Here is a 16,722-nt window from a genome sequence, read left to right on the forward strand (position 1 = left end):
GTTAGCACAGAAGAGCAACTTCATTTACATTAAAGGTAGTGAACTGTAAGTCTATAAAAGGTTTGAAGGATGTTCGGAGTTCATTCCAACTGTGCTGATACCAAATACTTTGTCGCTACTTTGCTTTAATAAACCCTTTGTAATAAAAATCTATTTTTGATTAGACACATTGATAGACAAGCTCTTAATTACTCCATATGTGGCTTTACTGCTTGGTGTAATTGGTCAGATTTTGTTTTAAGCCATGACTATCATAATCAGCAGCTTTGTGTATAAAAGCTTTCATTGCAGTTTACAGTTTAGAAAGGACAGATCTTTCAAAATGGCAGACATAAACAATTACTTTGTGGAGTTTTCTTTAGCATAAACAACTAAATCTGTGCAGAGTCAAGAAAGAACCTCAAGACAACTTGGAGACCAGGACACACACACACACACATTGTTTCTAGACCAGGGGTGTCCAGCTCTAACCTGTCCGATGGTTTCTAGCGGAGGTCCTGAAGACCTTGAACAGCTGCTCTGGGTGTGTTTAACTGAAAGGCCTAGGGGCAAACATCGTCTGCCTCGTGTGTAACCTTCCAGAACAATCCATCTGCTTCAGCAACATGTGTTCATCAGTCTACATCAGCTCAGCAACTAGTAACCAAATTAGTAAAAGAAGAAATCCTAACGTTGAACGCTGCTGCTCTGAACAACCATTTTCAACGTTGATAAAATAATAAGATCTCTCGAGCAGCAAATCAGCATCTAGAATGATTTCTGAAGGATCATGAGACATTGAAGACTGGAGTAACACATTAGAAGCTTTATCTAAAATTTTAACAGTTAATTATCAATTTTACTTTTGACTTCCGCGAGCTTAACTTCTGAGTGGCTCATGGGCAAAGCCGACTGCATAAGTAAAGTGACTATTACGTTTTGAATATGGACATTTTTCTTACAAAAACACACTGGTTTGCTTCAGGAGGACTTTGTTCACCCCCCAGAGCAGTGTTATACACTCTTTTTGAATGGATGTGCATTCTGTTAAACTTCTGATGGACCGATGGAGTGTAACCCCCACTGAGAGCCATTAAACAGCTGAATAAAGTTGAAAATCAATTACATTCTAGAAGCAATTTAATCAAACAACTGCTAATGTGATCAGAATTTGGCAACACTAACAGCATCTTTACTCCTATTATCCAAACAACTTCTTTAATTCCATATAATATACTTGATTACACAATCATTTAATGGCCTATATTAGTTACAGATGAAATGAATGTTACACTCAGCTCATTATTATTTTTAGTAAATGGAAAAAAAGCTAGATCAGCAGTACCTACAGTATTTTTATCATTATATCCGATTTACACACTTGCGACTGGATCGAAACCCTTCAGGTCTAATCCTAAACTTGTCATCAGAATACAACATAAGAGCCAAATGTGCAGCTCTGTATCTTCCAGTGATGATATTCTCCTACTCATTTTACCTCATCTTATTAAAATAAAAGCCTGTGGGGCATCAAATGCAATTAGAACAGTCCTCAAAATCTGAAGGGGCTCTCCCGATGGAAAATGACTTCCAGAGGATTATTTTTCAGGGACTTTTCCAACTTCCTCTACTCAGTCAGAGAGATTCTCTCTTTCTCAGGGTAGAAGACTACAGATCTTATTTCGAACATTGCATCGAGGAATCAACCATTTCTTTATTCTGAGCTATTCCTTTGCAGATCCACTTGTTGTTTTGGCTCATTATCATGCATTACAGTTGCTATCATCTTCTTTTCACCCAGTGAAAGTGTGAGCAAACGTGTCAAAATCAGACGTATCTGCATGAAATAAATAGTCCCAGAAGTCCTGCTCCTTGTTAGGGACTCACGTGCAAAGATTGACTGTGAGGTTGAGTGAGAGTTTAATGATGTGCATTTAGTTATGGAGCACATGCACACGGAGTTGCTGAGTTTGCTGATAGCGAGCTGTACTTTAGTGTGTTACCTGTCAGCATTTCGTTATTAATCTCTCATTGAGCCATTGAGACTTTGTGAGACATCTTGATCTTTGCATGATGGTACTAAAAGCCTGTGGGCATTTAAAACATGCATCCTGTACTTTGGATCCTATTCCCACATTTTTAACTATGAAATCTTTGGATACCATTGGTCCATAATTCTGTTTGTTATTAATAGTGGTCATGTTCCATCCTGTTTTAAACATGCAGTGATACACCCTGTACTTTAGAAACCTATCCTTGATCCACAAGTCCTAGCCAATTAACGGCCTATATCAAAACTTCCTTTCCTTTTAAAAGTACTGGGGAAGATTGTTCTTTATCAGCTTTCCTCCTTGTTAAAGAATATATTGATATATTGAACAAGTCTGCGTTCGGAGCTCAGTATAGTACAGAATCAGCTCTTCTGTAAGTGTTAAACGATTTTCTATTAGCTGTTGACTCTGGGAAATGTTGGGTTCTGGTCCGGTTGGATCTAAGGTTGGCTTTTGTACACTATCGACCATTCTATTTTATTGAGTCAACTGGAGCAGTATGTTGGGATTAGGGGAACAGCATTGAACTGGTTCACATCCTATCTTAAGGGCTGACCTTTTTCTGTTGCTATTGAGAATTTTACCTATGTTATATACATGTGGAGTACCACAGGGTTCAGTTTTAGGCCCGGTTTTGTTCTCCCTTTATCTTCTTCCTTTAGTTATAATTTTTCTTAAATATATGATCTAATACCATCTTTAAGCATATGATATACAGTTTTATCTTCCAATGCAACCAGATGACAATATATCTCCAGTCTCTGATCGATAGTGTAAGTTAAGTTATAAAACTTGGATGGCAGATTTTTTTATTTTTACAGCTAGATTCTAAGATGGAAGTGTTGGTCTTTGGATGGCCTGAATGTGCTTCCATACTTTCTAAACCTTTGAATCCTTTAACTAAAACTGTAGGCACTTGTGCTCAGAATTTGTGTGTCATTTTTAACCCGGCACTCAATTTTGATAAACATAAATTCAGTTGTAATTTTTTTTTTTTTTTTCATTTTAAGGAAGTTTGCTAAAATTAAATTATTTATTTTAAGGATCTGGAGACTATTATTCATGCATTTATTTAAAAAAGATTGGATTATTGTATTTAGGAATTACTCAGGTCTTGTTTATCTGATCTCCAGATAGCCCAAAATGCTGCAGCCAGACTTTTAACAGAGACCAAAAAAAGAGAAAGTATCACTTGAATTTTAATTAGTTGGCATTGGTTTTCTGTTGAGTTTCGAATCCAGTTTAAAGTATTGGTGTTTGTATATAAATCTATGGCAGGTTTGGCACCATCTTACCTGTCTGATCTCCTGTTGTACCATGTGACTAACAGGCCTTCAAGGTCATCAAATTATTTTTTTGTTATCGTTACCTATGATGCCCCTGAAACTTAAGGTGCTTTTTCTGTGTCCCATTGTATATAAAGATCAGCCTTCTCTTTTCAGGTTTTTAAGTCTTCACTTAAGACTTATCTTTTAAAACGGCTTTTGGTCTGGAGTAAACGCTGTCAAATATTTTATAATGTGTGATATTTTTTTTATATGGTTAGTTGTTTTATGTATTTTAGTTTTTAATGTTGTACAGCCCTTTGGTCGACACTGTCAATATTAAATGTGCTATATAAATCAATAAAACTACACTAAACTAAAATACCATCAGTGCTGGGTAGATTACTTACAAATTGTAGTCCGTTACTGATTCCAAAATTCATGACAAAAATTGTTGTTAACAACATAATCCATTACATTACACATTTCAGTTATTATAATCAGACTACTTTTTGATTACTTTTGACCTAATTTGTTAATCACATTGATTTAAATAGCAGAATCTTGTACAATGCTGATATAAAAAATACAATTCCATTCATTGGAGTGCAATAAACATTAGATCACATCAAAGTTTCCCAACCTGGGGTTCATGAAGGAACTGTGGGGGTTTGTGAGTTTAATTAAAAGCTAATAATGAAATCATACAAATGTTAAATTAAAATAAAACTTTTTACATTAACAACAATCAAATCAAACCCTTAATAATGTAATATATTCTAATTATAAGTTAATTTTTGGAACCTGATAACATAATCCAGATGACATGGAACCTGTTGCTACCTAGCACTGGGTACTATGTACTTCAGTGCTTATAGCTAATCCAAACCAGTTTACTGAAGTGAATGATGCCAGTTCACATCTGATTAGGGATGCACGATAATATCGGCACAATATCGGTATCGGCCGATAAAAGCTTAAAATGACCATTATCGGTATCGGCCGATATGAATATTTCTGCCGATGAGCCAAACCGATATTCTCCAAGTGAAATAATTGACCTGTTTTTCAGATGTGAATGTCTGTCTACATTTGTAAAATAATAAATTTATGGTAGAATCAGTACAGAAGAGATACATGGATTTCTCTTCAGTAAAATTAAAGTTTAAATATATCAGTATATATTTGTATATATATCGATATCGGTATCGACATCGGCCAAAATTATTTTTGAAAATATCGGCATATCGAATATCGGCCAAAATCCAATATCGTGCATCCCTACATCTGATTCTAATGTTGAAAGTGTACCAACATCTGAGACACAAAAACCTATATGATCAGTGTATGAAAACAAACCTCAAAGCCAGCCTAACCTAACTGAACAAATATTGATCGTTCCAGAACTTGCAAGCGTCACTCTTTATGAGAAGAGCTCAAACTAGGAAATAAACAGCGCGGTCATCTGTCATTTACACAAAAACACAATGCCAGCATATTCTGTCATTAAAGTCAGCTTCCAAAACGTATTTATTGCCAAACAACGTCGTTGGCTAGAATTTCTTGATGAGCTCAAACACAACTAAGACACCGAGGCAAAAACAAACATATTCATACATACATAAATTGTTGCAACCATTATAAAGAATGAAATACAGATGCATAAGTGCCAGAAGAGTTCAAACATGGATCATCCTACAATAGGTACCATTCAAAAAGCATGCAGACTTAGTTTTAAGTAAGCTTAATTTAATTTATTAAAGTCGTCTGCCCGAGGGTAAAGGAATGAAAATAAATTGTGTCCGAATGTGGAACCACTAAGAATTAAGCCTTTTTTCCTGCAAACGTGAGACATAAATGTCATCAATAGTGGACAAACCACACTATTATTGAGAAAGTCATCTTTCTTTTCAGTTCTATAAAACCTGAAGATACCAGCTTTATATATACACTCACAGAAAACACCAATAGCCATAACACTAATCTCTCACCAGTCGCGAATCATAAAATGCATGAGAAATGCATGAGTATGTGTTGAGTTTGAGCGAAAGCACGTGAAATACTATGACAATCACACAAGTGTGGTCAACCTGGACAACAGATCCACGCAGGAGTTGCAGCATGCGGCATGTTTTACTAATGATGGTTCTGAAATAAATAAGTAGATGCCAGAAACGCCTCACTTTCCCTGGAGAAAGCTTTGAAAGAAGCTTTAGCGGCCTGGCTGAGGACTTTGTGAAAACAGTGAGTGTCTTTCACAACAGACAATGGCTCAAATACAGCGAAGACTACTGCTTTAAGAAAATGCACAAGATTTATAATATCTTAAAAGTTATTTCTAAAATAAAGTTTACAGCTGTCTACAGGTGTCAAATGTATCATTTCATTTGTTGTACTAGCATACTTGTAGTTATTTTTAAATGCAATGAGAGCCATAGATTTAAATACCATACTTAGTCATGAATTATTTCAACATTGATTTCTGAAAGATTGTGTAACACTGAAGAATGGAGTAATGATGCTGAAACATCAGCTCTGCATCACAGAAATAAAGATTTTAAAATGTGTTCATAGTGAAAACAGCTTTTTAAAATTGCAATAATATTTTACAATACTACAATTTTTACTGGATTTTCGTGTTCAAATTCAGCTTTGCAGTAAACATAAATTGCAGCTGTTAATGGATCATGTGGACCACAGTTTAATAAATAAATAAAAGAGATGACTCACTTCTGACTGCTGGAATGGCATGCCAACACAGATATAGGATTTCCTTTCAGAGAGAACAGCAAAGCCTCGAGTAAACTGATGCTTTCGTAAGTTTGCTGATTCACTCTCATTGCAGGCTGTGGGCACGGCTTATAAGACAGTGAGTCTTTACGATTTTCATTACCACATTTTTTTTTTTACGAACGTTGCACAAGATAACATTTTAAGCACATATGTTTTAAAGTATCACGTCTCTGCTTGTTCATGACACATTACATCATCATGATGAACATCTAGACCATCGTAGTGAATGTTCCTCCAGTTACCAGATCAGCAGGGAAGAACATAATGTGTCACTGATATGATAAACACAAAAGCCCTACGCTGGCCTTCTCTTATCTCCGTAGGCTGCTCAGAATTACTGTGTAACCCTCAGAGTCTGTTGACCCATATTTCACTATTGCACAATAACCAGACAGACGAATAGAGGCCGAGGGGCAGGACACAGATGGTTAAAAGGGTGCTGTTGTTGTTTTTAAAAGCGGTTATGTCATCTGGTAAACATCAGTGACATGACACCCTATGATGGCAGGCACCCTGTCAGCTGTTGAAGCATTTGACTCATATTTATCTCAGTCAGCAATGCTGACATTGGTATAGAGTTGCTCCTTTGCACTGTAATGCATGCCCCTTAATGCTTCGTAAACAAACTCATATTCATGTGCATTCATGTTCGCATGAAAAGAAATGTGAAATTTAAGTGCGTTAGCACCATGCATGCTTCTATGCACGTCCATGAACTTGAAAACAAATGCTGGAGTTCCTCTCCTGTTCCCTGACAAACTGAGTGCAAAACGAATATTGCTGTTATTACGGACGAGTTGAACGCGCACTCTTACCTTGGTGACAACATTTTGCTCTAGTCCAATTTGCAGTTGACATCCTGACTGCGTACAGACGCATTGTGATGATGATGATGATGATGATGATGATGATGACCCATTAGTGGGGTTGTTTCCATTAGCCACAGCCGACACATTGGACGAGTTCGGCTGCACCTGAGCGCACGGATGGGGCACATACAGGAGAAAACTGTCCGAAAACTGGCTGAAGCCTATGAAAATGGCCGGGATGCATGTTAGAAGGACCAGCAGTTTCTGAAATCTCCCAAATCCGCCCAAGTGAGGCAGCACGCGGTTATCGATCTGCGAAAGTAAACCCTGCCTTTTATCAGTTTCGGGGGTGACGAAGCCGTTCTCCGGTGGATGAGACTCGATGTCCAGCTGAGACACGGCCATCACCGTCTCACACATACCGCAGCGCGGCTCGGGAATGCGTCAGAACCGCACAATCCCCGTTCACACCGGATGCGCGTACCTGCAATCAGAAGGAGAGCTCGGTGTCCGGTGCTCGGGGAGTGGTTCGCGTGTCTTCACCCGTTTAAAAGTCGCCAGGAACTATTCGCGATCAATCAGTAGAGACTGTAAAAGTCACCGGCTCGGCCCGCTCCACTTCCCAAACACGCTTCTAGTCAGAAACAACAGCGTTCAAGGAAAGCAATTCGTTTCGTCGGCATGTTGCGGATCCGTGGCCATTTCCAGCCTTCACAGCCACAGGTAACACACCTGTCCCGGTCCGCGCGTCACATTACACTCACGCCCGCGTCATGACCCACTCACGAGCGGAGGAATCTCTCCCTCAGACACTAATAACCGACTTATTTCGGTTCGCACACTCTCGGTGATGACAGGGACCGAGCAAACCGTCCTGAGGGCGGAACCTCGACTGAACGCCCCTTCAGCCATTGAGTCCAGTCACAGTGTTCAACTACTGAAGCTCATTAGCCTCTGTTTACTAGTATACAAGCTATAAGCTACGTAAAATAAATAAATAAATATATATAGATTCATGTGGTTGTGCTGTTTAATAATCCAATTACCTTGTGTGAGGATGATATAGACCTGTTTTCGTTCTGGTGTAAATGCTGCCATCTATCTGTATCTGTCCAAACTGGCAGAAATGACAATAGGAAAATAAATTACAAATTCAAATAAATGTTAAGGTGTATTTAACAAAGGACTTCTGAATTGAATATAAGCACACTCTCAGAGAAACTGTTCCTGGGGTGATGTAACCTTTTAAAAGGTTCTAATGTGCAATTAAGGTGTAGCCTACTATACACTTTGTGCACCCTTGAGGGGTAAATCAGGTACAGAAGTGTACATTTTGAACAGGCACCGCCCCAATAACAGCCTTTGTACCTTTATTTATTAATAAATTTTTCATTAATTATTTTCTTCTTTTTTTTTTCTTCTTCTTTTTAATCAGATGTTGGATCAGATGTAGGTAGCCTACATACACAGCAGTTGCTTTCCAGATGAAGCGATCTTTAACAGACATCTTGAAGATGTGCGCGTGCTATCTGGGACAGGTATATATATATATATATATATATATATATATATATATATATATATATATATATATATATATATATATATAAATTTTTTTTTTTTTTTTTTTTTTTTTTTTGAAGCAACAACTTCCAATGGTTAGGGACACGCATTATTGGAGTAATCCTTCCATCTAGTGGTGACCAAAAGAGTCACAAGAATTGTCTTGTAACTATGTTTCCGGAAGAGAGAAAACATGTAAAGCAACTTGAGGATTCGAAGGCAGTGTGTGGGCAGCTGGACTCCTTCTATCTCAGGAGTAACTGAAGGTTGAACATGTTTTTACTTGTGTTCACTTCCCAGTTTGCTCAATTCATTGTTGGACTGCTCCTTTATTCACTGATCCAAGATTCCTGCCATGAAAACAAACAAAGCAATATTCCTACTTTTATTAAATCCTTAGCCATGAATTCTAAAGATGAAAGAATCCTCCAGGAACCGAGTATGATCCAGATAAAGGGAAAGAGAGACAACAGGAGCATGTTGATGTCAAATTAGCCAGTGTGTTATTTGCTTGGTTTGTTCATTTTATTTAGTCCTCGGGGACAGAATGAGTTTACTCAGAAGTTACTATTGCACAGATTTGTTACTTTATGTCTGTTACCTTGACATCATCGCTGTTTTTGTTGTGTTCAATGCCTAATCATCCACCTGTTATTACAGACAGAAAGAGAAGCTGGTCACTGATCTCACCCTTTCACTCAACCTTTGATCCCAGCCATGAGTCATACACACAGTCATGTGAGAGATATATATTAGAGAACGCAGCTACTGTTTGTCACAAACGGAGGCTCTTACTAATAAAAAAATACAACAACATCTAATTAATGATAAAGTTTTGATTTAAAAATACAAAATGTTTGATTTATGCTGTGGTTTTGCCAAATTCGTCAAATGCTAAACTTTTTAAAATTAGAATAGTTAGGAATCTATTTTGTGGGTTCTGACTTTCAATAAAATTCCAATATCATAATTTATTTATTTTTGTATTTATTTGTTTATAATGTCTCTTGGGTAAAACTGTGAACACAATAAAACCAACTTTAAGACAATGTTATCGAGACAGATTTAAAAGATTCATTTTTTCCAAGTTGTGTGTTAAATATATATATATATATATATATATATATATATATATATATATATATATATATATATATATATATATATATATATATATATTATATTTATTTATACAATTGATCTTTACCAGATGCTGTTTAATGAGCTGTTTTATGCTCCATAGTTGTTTGTTATCTATAATTATGTAACTAAGAGCTGTTTAGCTGAAGAGCCATTAATAAAAAATATTTAATGGCAAGTTCCCATTAAGGCCACTTACCCAAAGTCATCTATTCAATGCTGAAAAGTAGTAAGTAGAAGTGTCAGCTCATTCTTTTGTGTTGATTATATTAAGTTTTTTCCTCTCTAGTGGTTAAAAAGTGAATAATGTTATTTAAGGCTGATAAAACCATGATATATAACTTCTCTAGTTTTTGACGTTTGTAGATCCTAATTGATTGTGTAGTGTAGTGTAGGAGTATTCACCTGAAGAGTTTACGGTCTTTTGTGATTGCGTAAGAGTGAAATTGGCTTAGTTTTTGTTGGTTGATGAAATCATTAGGTGTGCGTCATCTGTTGTATCATCTGTGCGTGAATGTGTGCAGCTGTAATGACCAAATCACTGAATAGTACATGTGAAAGTAAGACAGATGTTCACGGTGTCTTACATCTATTCTGTACTTTGACCTTTTCAAGGTTCTCACAAAGTCACACTCGCTTGCAAAGAAAATGCATAGGCCTATGTCCTTCATTATACAATTTGCCACGATTGTCAGATATTTCTCTAGTGAATAAAAAAAGCATGCATCAAACCAAAACCCATCAGAAATGCCTGTGTTCCCTTGCCAGGGAGTTTAGACAAGTAGGGGAACTAGCTGCTTAGGGTGTGTCAGAATAAAGAGTGAGTAATGATCTGTCATAAAAAGGCTTACGCATAGACTGAAAACACAACAAATGGTGACAGAACAGGTGTAGACATGGGGGTATTTGTGCAGCCACGCCTGAACTGTAGAGAAGCATTGGGAAAGAAAGAAAGGCGTTGGTTCACCTCTGTGACTCACCCCTACTAAGACCTGGAAGATATCTGCTGAGCACAAAATAAGATATTTTGAACAATTTGGTAACCAACAATAGCAGGTAGCCTTTGGAAGTCAATACCGTCAACTGTTGATTACGACATTCTTCAAAATATATCACCTTTTGTGTTCAACAGAAGAAAGGTGCTCAGGTTTGGAACAAGTGGAGGGTGAATAAATGATAACAGATGTTTCACTTTTAGGGGAGCTATCCCTTTAAGGGGTGGTTACACTACACTTTCGTTCCCTTAAGCTCTTCTGATTTGTCGAATGCCTCATCTTGACAGTAGACAGGAGCAGGCAGCTACAGTCAGGGAGGAGTGGAGTAAGTGCAGTCAAGGTGAACCGTTCTTACAAAGCACATAAACGTGAATCACACAATGCCTGCCTGATATCATGTGATTCACACTCTGTTGCTAATACACTGATACTATTGAAAATAAAATGAAAAATACAACATGATATCAGAGTTTTGGAATTGAACAAAACATCACAATTGTTTAAACCAATGAGCATTGAGCTGCATCAGCAAGTAATTCTCTATCATACCTTCAGTCAGTAAACTTTGGGTGGAGCAAATGGCAATCTTTTTTGTGTGTGTCGGCATGACATCAGAGCGCGATGGACCACACTCTGACTCATTTCTAACTATTATGCATCTCATGGTGTTCACTGGAGATTGGTTTAGTGCTGGTTTTGCTCATCCCAAACAACCCTGCTTACTGCCATTCATATGCACAGGAGTGAAGACGTATGACCAATAGAAGATCAATGTCACTTCATGACCTCTTAGCTAAATTAAAAGAATGCAAACTTTAAGCCCCAATCGTCATATCTTTGTTATTATTATTCTTCTTCTTACCAGAGACCCTGAAATATATGATCAGGATGTGTGAGCAGAGAATATTGGGCAAATGGCTTTGTGTGCTTTTGCTTGGCTATCTCTTTATATTTATTGTTTTATTGCACTATTTGTTTCTGTGAAAGTTCTAGAGTGAAAGTTCCTGACAAGACAGAGAGTCCGTTCACACAGCAAGTTGTGGCTACTGATTATGAGGTGGTTTAACAGGAATATGTTATATCTCAACCTCTTGAAAACAGGAAGGGAGGATGTCCATGAGGATTTGGCAACAACAGTCTCTCAGAGGGCAGAGATTGGACAAGAAGTGAACCTTAAATTGCAGTGTAAGTTTGCTGATGTGTTCTCATCTCTGCCTGGCTGCAACAACCTCATTGAGCCCCACATCCAAATAACTCCAGTTGTAGTGGTGTATTGCTGAACATTTAACCTACTCGAACTCTTAAAGATTCTGTGTTGCCTACCACAAGGTGAACACATTGTCAAAAGTTAAATACTTATCCGATGCTTTTGACTAATTTTATTCAACACTGACGGAATACTGGCAAATCCCTTTAACACAAATGCCCTGTGAAATTCTTTACCTCTCTGTTTTGTTTCCACCAGTGGTTCTTATGCTGCATTCCATTCACAGTACCTCAGATCTCAGAGCGGAGAATGAGGTAATACCCAACTGGAGAAAACCAAGATGGACTCGTCCATTATTAGCAGTACCACCTGATTAAAAAATAGAGGTGTGATAGTACTTTATGTACAACTGAGTTTATTGAGACACCGACAAACAGAAGTGCTAATAAATATATTACTACTGTTTCTCTTCTTTTGATGTACTGAGCAGCCATATTGGATTCTGAAGTTGGAATTAGTGTGATTCTACTAAGATTCCAACTCAGGACTCTTGACTTGGGAGGGCATTCCAGTTAATAGTTCCTACTGGGAACACAGAATTTCCAACTTACGAGTACAAACAGAACACAGCAATAATCCTGTTCTTGGGGACCCCCCACTTTGCACATTTTAAATATCTCCCTTGTTTAACACACCTGTTTCAGATCATCAGCTCATTAGATCCATGAACTGAACTGAATGTGTCAGATAAGGGAGACAAAATGTGCAGAGCGAGGGGTTCAGAGGACCTGGATTAAGTACCATTGGGTTACACCAATTTGTGACTCTTCTTTTCAGGTTGTTTGAGGTCCCAGCTACATTTCAGCGCCTCATGTTAGTCCTCCAACCCTGCCGTAACTACTGCCTTCTTAGATGATCTCATTATGTTCAGTAATGATTGGAAGAGGAACGTGCAGCACCTGAGACTACAACATTGAACAGGACTCTCAGCAGACCCTAAAAAGTGTGCAGTCTGACATTTGTTGGAGGTACAGAACATTCTCTGGGAACTTTGGGTCATAGGTATTTGACTCACCACTACCTCTCAGGCCAATCCTTCACACTTTACTTGAACCGTGCTCCACTCCAATGGCTCCACTGCAAAGGATGCAAGCGTGTAGATCACCCATTGGTCTCTGGGTTTACAGCCCTTTAAAGCCTGAGAGACACACCAATCCAGTGGTCTACCGTCAGGCACTGGTGGTTTTTGAGTGTCAGTTGGCTTTAGTTTTTTCATTGTGTTCCACTCCGTTGGCTCTAGTTGGATGCCGCCCGCAGTTTTCCGGCTGATGCTACATGTCGAATCAGCGGCGAGCTTTCAGCGAGAAAGAGAACTCAGACTGGTTATTCAGCTTGGCAAATAAGTACATAAGACAGATAAGGAACTTACAAAACCAAACCATGACGGAGTAAATGGGGAATGCATGGAGACTTGTGCTGCATCTGAAAAAACTCTTCGGAGGCAGCATTCCAAGGCAGGAAAGAATCAAGGCATGTTCAAATCTAAATTCTGCTTTACTTCCTGTCTCCAAAGGGACCTTCTTCTGATCAAATTTTGAAAGCAGCATAGATGTATCCTTCACTGCCTTTGATATCCCACAATCCTGTGCATTCTATTCCATGATGTTTGAGAAAAGAAATAAAAAAAGATGGCATCTGAAAGTTGCATTTGGTTGTCAGTTTGTGTGCAAATGTATCTCTGACTTTTGTTGCAATTTTGATGTTAGTTTCTAGAGAGAAATCAGTATTTTAGTAATTTAATATTTCTTTAGTTATCAAAAAAACCCGTTCTATTTTGTTGTAGATCATTAAACCATTACGCTGCCTTAGAAGTCTGTCCGAAATCACTTTAATGAGGTGCCTTTGTGCAAAAATGTCATACGGCAGCGAGGCAGCAAATCAGATGCATAAGTTTATGTTTATGCAGTCTTGTTGTTAACAAGTTTCTGCTAGCTATGCACTACAAAGGGAGCTTCACTGCATGGTTTCAATGTACTCATTTATGAAGTGTTGAGAGACAGTACCAACAAGTTTGTCTCAGTGCACTTACATAACATTAAGATTTTCTCTTATTCCCTCCAAGCATACAGTGTATCTGTTGGCATTGACCTATCACAGCAATGCTGATGAAACCCAGATTTACCTAGCTTTATCTCCAAATGACTACATCCCCACTGATTTCCACTGCCAATGCATTGATGAAGTTAATAGTTGGATGTGCCAGAACTTTCTTAAGTTGAACAAGGCAAAAAACTGAAGTAATGCATGCCTTGACTCTAGGGGTCAAACAACTAAAAATCAAGTCAGGGATCTTAGTCTGATTCTGGATCAGGACCTTAGTTTCAGTAGTCATGTCAAAGCAGTAACTACATCAGCATACTATCATTTAAAAAACATTGCAAGATTAAGATGTTTTGTTTCCAGTCAAGACTTGGAGAAACTAGTTCATGCCTTTATCACCAGCAGGGTGGACTATTGTATGCACAACACTGAATCTGCATTACTTAGGGTCACAAACGATATCTTATTATCTATGGATTCAGGTTTGCCAGTGGTCCTAGTTTTGTTAGATCTCAGTGCTGCGTTTGATACAATTGATCATGATTTTCTTCTGAAACGTTTAGAATGCATGGTGGGCATTCATGGGACAACCCTTCAGTGGTTTTCTTCCTATTTAAAAGAAAGGACTTTCTCTGTGAACATGGCCAATTTCTCTTCTGCTTCGTCTCAGTTAAAATGTGGTGTCCCTCAGGGGTCAATTTTGGGACCCCTGTTATTTTCATTATACATGCTTCCCCTGAGTTCCATCTTTCAGAAGTATAGTATATCCTATCACTGCTATGCCGACGACTCCCAATTTTATTTTCCCATGAGTATAAACTAGAACCGTGCATCTAACAATGCATTAAATTGTTTTAAAGATATAAAACAGTGGCTGACAAATAACTTTTTACAATTAAATGAGAGCAAAACGGAAGTCCTGATTCTTGGATCCTCCTTGTCCAGTCAACCTGGAATAGTCGTTGAACTAGGCCTGTTAGCATCGAACATAAAAGACCCTGTGAGGAACCTTGGAGTAATTTTTGAATCCTCCCTTCTTTTCAACAAGCAGATTAGTGCCGTTGTAAAAAGCAGTTTTTACCAACTGAGACAAATTGCTAATATTAAATATTTGCTTTCCCCTTCTAACTTGGAAATTGTAATCCATTCAATTATTACATCTAGGTTAGATTATTGTAATTCACTGTACAGTGGCTTGCCCCAAAATGCATTATCTCATTTACAACTTGTTCAGAATGCTGCAGCCAGACTGTTACTTGGATTAAGGAAAAGGGATCACATTACCCCAGCGCTGAGAAACTTACACTGGCTCCCGGTCAAATTTAGGGTGGATTTCAAAATGTTGATGTTTGTTTACAAAGCATTATCTGGCCTCGCTCCCAAGTACATCAGTGATCTTTTACATCCTTACTCTCCGACAAGAGCACTAAGCTCCTCTGACCAACTGTTACTGAGGGTTCCTCACTGCCGCTATAAATCTAAGGGTGACCAGGCTTTTTCGGTGAGGGGTCCGAAATTGTGGAATAGTATTCCTCTCTATATGAGGTCATCTTCATCTTTAGCCGTTTTTAAGTCGTCCTTGAAGACATATCTGTTCTCTGTAGCCTTTGGATAGATTATAAATTATGTGTTGAAGTTGATAGAATTATGTTTTGTTGTTTTTAGGTGAAAATCATTTGTAAAACACTTTGGCTAAACCTCTGTTGTTTTTAAATGTGCTATATAAATAAAGGTTGACTTGACTTGACTTGACTAATGGGCTCCTCACTGGCCTTCCCAAAAAGACCATTAGACGGCTGCAGCTCATCCAGAACGCTGCTGCCAAGATTCTGACTAGAACCAGAAAATCTGAGCAAATCACACTATTTTTTTTAATTCCTTGTTTTATTTTTGTGATTATTTTACTTTCTTTTATGTAAAGCACTTTGAATTACCATTGTGTATGGAATGTGCTATATAAACAAACTTGCCTTGGCTTCCAGTGGAGGTGGAAACTCCAGTCCCACTGGCCCCATCCAGGTTACCTCCAGCTATTCGTTTCAGTGTGTCTCAGAGGCAAGATTTGGGTAGTTCTTTCCAAAGATCCCCTTCAGATAATAAATTACATCACTGTGCACCACCCTGTCTTTCCAGCTAGCTCCAATAATGGTAAGGTCACAGCAGTTCAGCCTGCATGGTGAGGGTCATCTCCTGGGGCAATTAGGGTTGCATCTGACAAATGTTGACTGAGACACCTGAGCAATGTCCAGCAGCCCTACTGTTTGTTCCTAAGTACTTATAATAATGGGTAAACACTAAAAACAGTTTAATGCACTATATGAACCATTATCATCAAATAACAACCACTTTCCTCAACTCCACAACATATTTAACAAGTTTCTTTCTGGCCAACCATCACACAAGTTACTGATATGTTCAATAAGAGCCGGACCCAAGAGAGATAGAGAAATAAGAGTCACAACAATACAACCTCTGAGATAACAAAAGGCCTATATTTATTTATTTTGTGTTTTGTTTAGTTCTATTATTTTGTTGAGGTCCAGGACTGTCCAGGACTGTATAGCCAGGTTGAGATATGCTGATCAGGTAAAGTGTAGTATTGCTTGGGCGATGTTCTTTTCTTGTTTTGCTATGCTTTTCAAGTACGTACTGTATGTGAACCGTTGCCGTCTTTCAGTCGTTACATTTATAACATTGACAAGTTTGTTCATGCACAGATGCTTTCCAGAAGTGCAACAATTAACTGTACTGAAAGAAATGTATTCAGAAAATTATTAAGGGCTTGACTGGTGTGTCTGTAGGTGTGTACGGCACTCTTGT

General features: G+C 38.1%; 1 protein-coding gene and 2 long non-coding RNA genes across 4 annotated transcripts in view; 2 read left to right on the plus strand and 1 right to left on the minus strand.

Annotated features, from left to right (window-relative positions):
- LOC128024564 (solute carrier family 22 member 23) overlaps positions 1–7,852 on the minus strand; it is a 44,297-nt gene extending 36,445 nt beyond the window's left edge. Inside the window, exon 1 of one of the 2 annotated variants that reach the window (XM_052610727.1) lies at positions 6,904–7,852. In XM_052610727.1, the coding sequence (XP_052466687.1) occupies positions 6,904–7,317 (414 nt within the window). In that variant the 5' untranslated portion in view covers positions 7,318–7,852. Of the gene's footprint in view, positions 1–6,025; positions 6,172–6,903 lie in introns of those variants that run through there. The other variant, XM_052610729.1, reaches the window with a different exon arrangement.
- Positions 7,488–9,276, plus strand: LOC128024590 (uncharacterized). The gene is made up of 3 exons (XR_008186041.1): positions 7,488–7,620; positions 8,333–8,435; positions 9,121–9,276. It is a non-coding gene; the product is annotated as an uncharacterized LOC128024590 (long non-coding RNA).
- A 462-nt stretch (positions 9,277–9,738) lies between these two features.
- Positions 9,739–12,267, plus strand: LOC128024601 (uncharacterized). The gene is made up of 2 exons (XR_008186042.1): positions 9,739–11,780; positions 12,061–12,267. It is a non-coding gene; the product is annotated as an uncharacterized LOC128024601 (long non-coding RNA).
- Positions 12,268–16,722: the final 4,455 nt, after the last annotated feature.

This window comes from Carassius gibelio, chromosome A2 (assembly GCF_023724105.1).
Source record: "Carassius gibelio isolate Cgi1373 ecotype wild population from Czech Republic chromosome A2, carGib1.2-hapl.c, whole genome shotgun sequence".
Taxonomy (NCBI): domain Eukaryota; kingdom Metazoa; phylum Chordata; class Actinopteri; order Cypriniformes; family Cyprinidae; genus Carassius; species Carassius gibelio.